This window comes from Cyprinodon variegatus, unplaced genomic scaffold, assembly GCF_000732505.1.
Source record: "Cyprinodon variegatus isolate N-32 unplaced genomic scaffold, C_variegatus-1.0 Scaffold854, whole genome shotgun sequence".
Lineage (NCBI taxonomy): Eukaryota > Metazoa > Chordata > Actinopteri > Cyprinodontiformes > Cyprinodontidae > Cyprinodon > Cyprinodon variegatus.
Window position 1 is genome coordinate 186,552 of NW_015151307.1, and position 2,552 is coordinate 189,103.

At 51.4% G+C, this 2,552-nt stretch overlaps 1 protein-coding gene across 1 annotated transcript in view; it reads right to left on the minus strand.

The window, feature by feature from the left end:
* Nucleotides 1-275: 275 nt before the first annotated feature.
* The window catches only part of LOC107099282 (CCAAT/enhancer-binding protein gamma-like), a 3,610-nt gene continuing 1,333 nt past the window's right edge, over nt 276-2,552 (minus strand). The window contains exon 2 of the mRNA XM_015397339.1: nt 276-1,876. Within this exon, the coding sequence (XP_015252825.1) occupies nt 1,290-1,787 (498 nt within the window). The 5' untranslated portion in view covers nt 1,788-1,876 and the 3' untranslated portion in view covers nt 276-1,289. The remainder of the gene's footprint in view (nt 1,877-2,552) is intronic.

The following is a 2,552-nucleotide window of genomic DNA, read 5'->3' on the forward strand; positions in this document are numbered from 1 at the left end:
AGCTTTGAAGGAAGAGTCGGAACACAGCAGAAATTTTAGACTCAGGTTTAATTTATAACCCCCCCCCCATATAAAAAAAAGAAAATTAACCCCCCCCCCCGTATTCTCATGCATCATTTCCCTTTACAACATGCTGCTGCTGCTGGAGAAGAAGAGACAGTAGAAAGGTGAGCAGGCTGCTGGGTTCAGGGCCTCAGCAGAACCTCTCTGGTCGGTCCGATCCGATCCGACGAGTCCAGGTTTCTACGCAGGATCAAAGGTTCGATTTTCAGACACCTGGCAGGTCACCTCTGACCCCAGGAGGACCTGATGATCCACTCAGGTTGATGCTGAAGCATCATGTTTCCATGGGAACCAGAGGCCCAGCAGGAGGGGGGAAAAACTCCTGAATGTTTCTCTCACTCAAAGGAAGCGGGTTGCTATGGTGACCGGGTTTAAACCGGGTGAGGATTCCTGGACCAGAACCGCAGATTAGGTAACTCTGCTTCTATCTACCGACCCGCCGAACCAGAGATGCGGTTCTCCTGAGGAGGCTGGTTCTGCCTGGGCCAGGGCGAGCAGCTTCCTGTTCCAGAACCCGTCTGGCGGTTCTGATGGCTTCTCTTTAGATTTGGACAAACTGATGGTTCTGGTCCAGCTGAAACGCTTAGAAGGTACAGCTGGTTCTGGTCGGTTAGAACCGAGAAGCGGAAGGTTTTCTGCGTCGCCTCTTTAGACGGTCCTGACAGAACCTGAACCCGTTCCCTGCCTCTTCTCCCTCCTGGTTCCAGAACCAGAACCAGCTCAGACACAAACACTCCACTGATCCAACAGAAAACATGTGCAACATTGCTGAGAAAACCCGACGCTGAAGGACGGTTCTGCCTCCTGAGTAGGCGGGCCGGCTCCGACCCGCATCAGAGTCACACTGGAGGTCCGGCAGAACCGCCTTTTAACGCCGCCGTGTAGTGAAAGGATTTAAAATCTGGGTGGAATAAAAACGTGGTCACAGAACCGAGCAGGAGTCACGCAGCGGGAAGGTTCTGACAGAACCAGTTCAGTCCGCCGCCGCTGCTCCTCCGCCCGGTCAGGAGGCGGGGCCCGGGCGTCAGTCTCAGATTTTACTGGATTAGAGGGAAAGTCGTTTCTGCGGGTGACGTGATGGGAAGGGGCGGGGCAACGTCTCCAAGTGACATCATGAAAGGGGCGGGGCCGCAATGGAAGTAATGAAGAAGATCCATGAAGAAACGCGGAGAAGAAAATGAGGCTTGTTCCCAGAGAACCTGCAGACGTCCCCGTGGCCCCGCCCCTCACTGCCCATTGGTGGGATTGCTGTTGGGCGCGGGGCTGGCGCCCTCCACGCCGGCTGGCGGCTGCACGTTGTCGGCCAGATTGTGAGCGTGCTCCAGGAAGAGGTCTTTGAGCACGCTCAGCTCCTTGCTCAGCAGCTTGATCTTGGCCTCCAGCCGCTCGTTCTCCTCCTTCAGCTCGTTGACGCGCTGCTGTGTGTCCATCGCCTTCTGCTTGCTGCGCATGCGACTCTTCTTCACCGCCAGGTTGTTGCGCTCGCGTCGCTGCCGGTACTCTTCGCTGTCCTTGTCCACCGTGGGCTTCTTCATCTTGCTCGGGGGGAGGGCCTTTCCTCCGGCAGTAGACGGGTTGGCAGGGATGAGCTGGGGGACCTGCTGCAGTCCGGCGACGGCGGCCGGCAGGGATGAGGAGGAAGAGGCGGCGTGGGCCTGGCTCTGGATGACGCTCACGCCGTTGTGGTCAGCTGTGGTGAGTTTCGGCTGTTGCGGCCGGCTCATTTGGATGTGCTGCCTGCAGGAGCTGAAGTTTGAGTGGAGCCTCCTCAGGTGTACAGATGAAAGAGGCGACGGGAGGAGCAGGAGCAGACCTGGAGGAGGAGTTAAAGACCGGGCAGCGGTTAGAACCTCCTAAACCAAACAGAACCCAACAGAACGACCGGATAACAATCAGCTTTGGTCTGCTTACAGAATGGCCCGGTCCCCAGAGGATGGGGTTACGTAGTGAACCTGCTGAAAGCCGGGCCTGATTTAACACAACATTTCCACTAATTCCATGTTCAGCTTCTTAGGCTCAAATTTTAGGATTTATTTTGTTTTTTTAGAACCAAACATGGAAGCAACTGAATCACGAGCAGATCTCACCATAAATTAAACATAAAAACTAATCATAAGCAAAGAAAGGAATTGAGGATCTTCTAAATGTTTTTATTTTGATGGTTAAATTTGGAAAAATGGTCCTCACTCTGTATGGAGAGCCATTTCAGCCAAAATTAAATAAATAAATAAATAAATAAATAAATAGGCTGCCATTGTAGCCTGAAGACACCGCCCCTCATTATCATATTAAAGCAGAAGCGAAGAGGGGAAAATAGAATGTGATAAATTAAAAAATAAGGAAATACTTAATGAATAAGGGAAATTGGAAAATGGGAAAATTAAAAATAGATAAAAGAAAATGGGTAAGTAAAAAAGGGATATATGAGAAATTGATTAATGAAACTGGGAAATAGAAAATCGGGTTAATGGAAAAAGGAAATTGAAAAA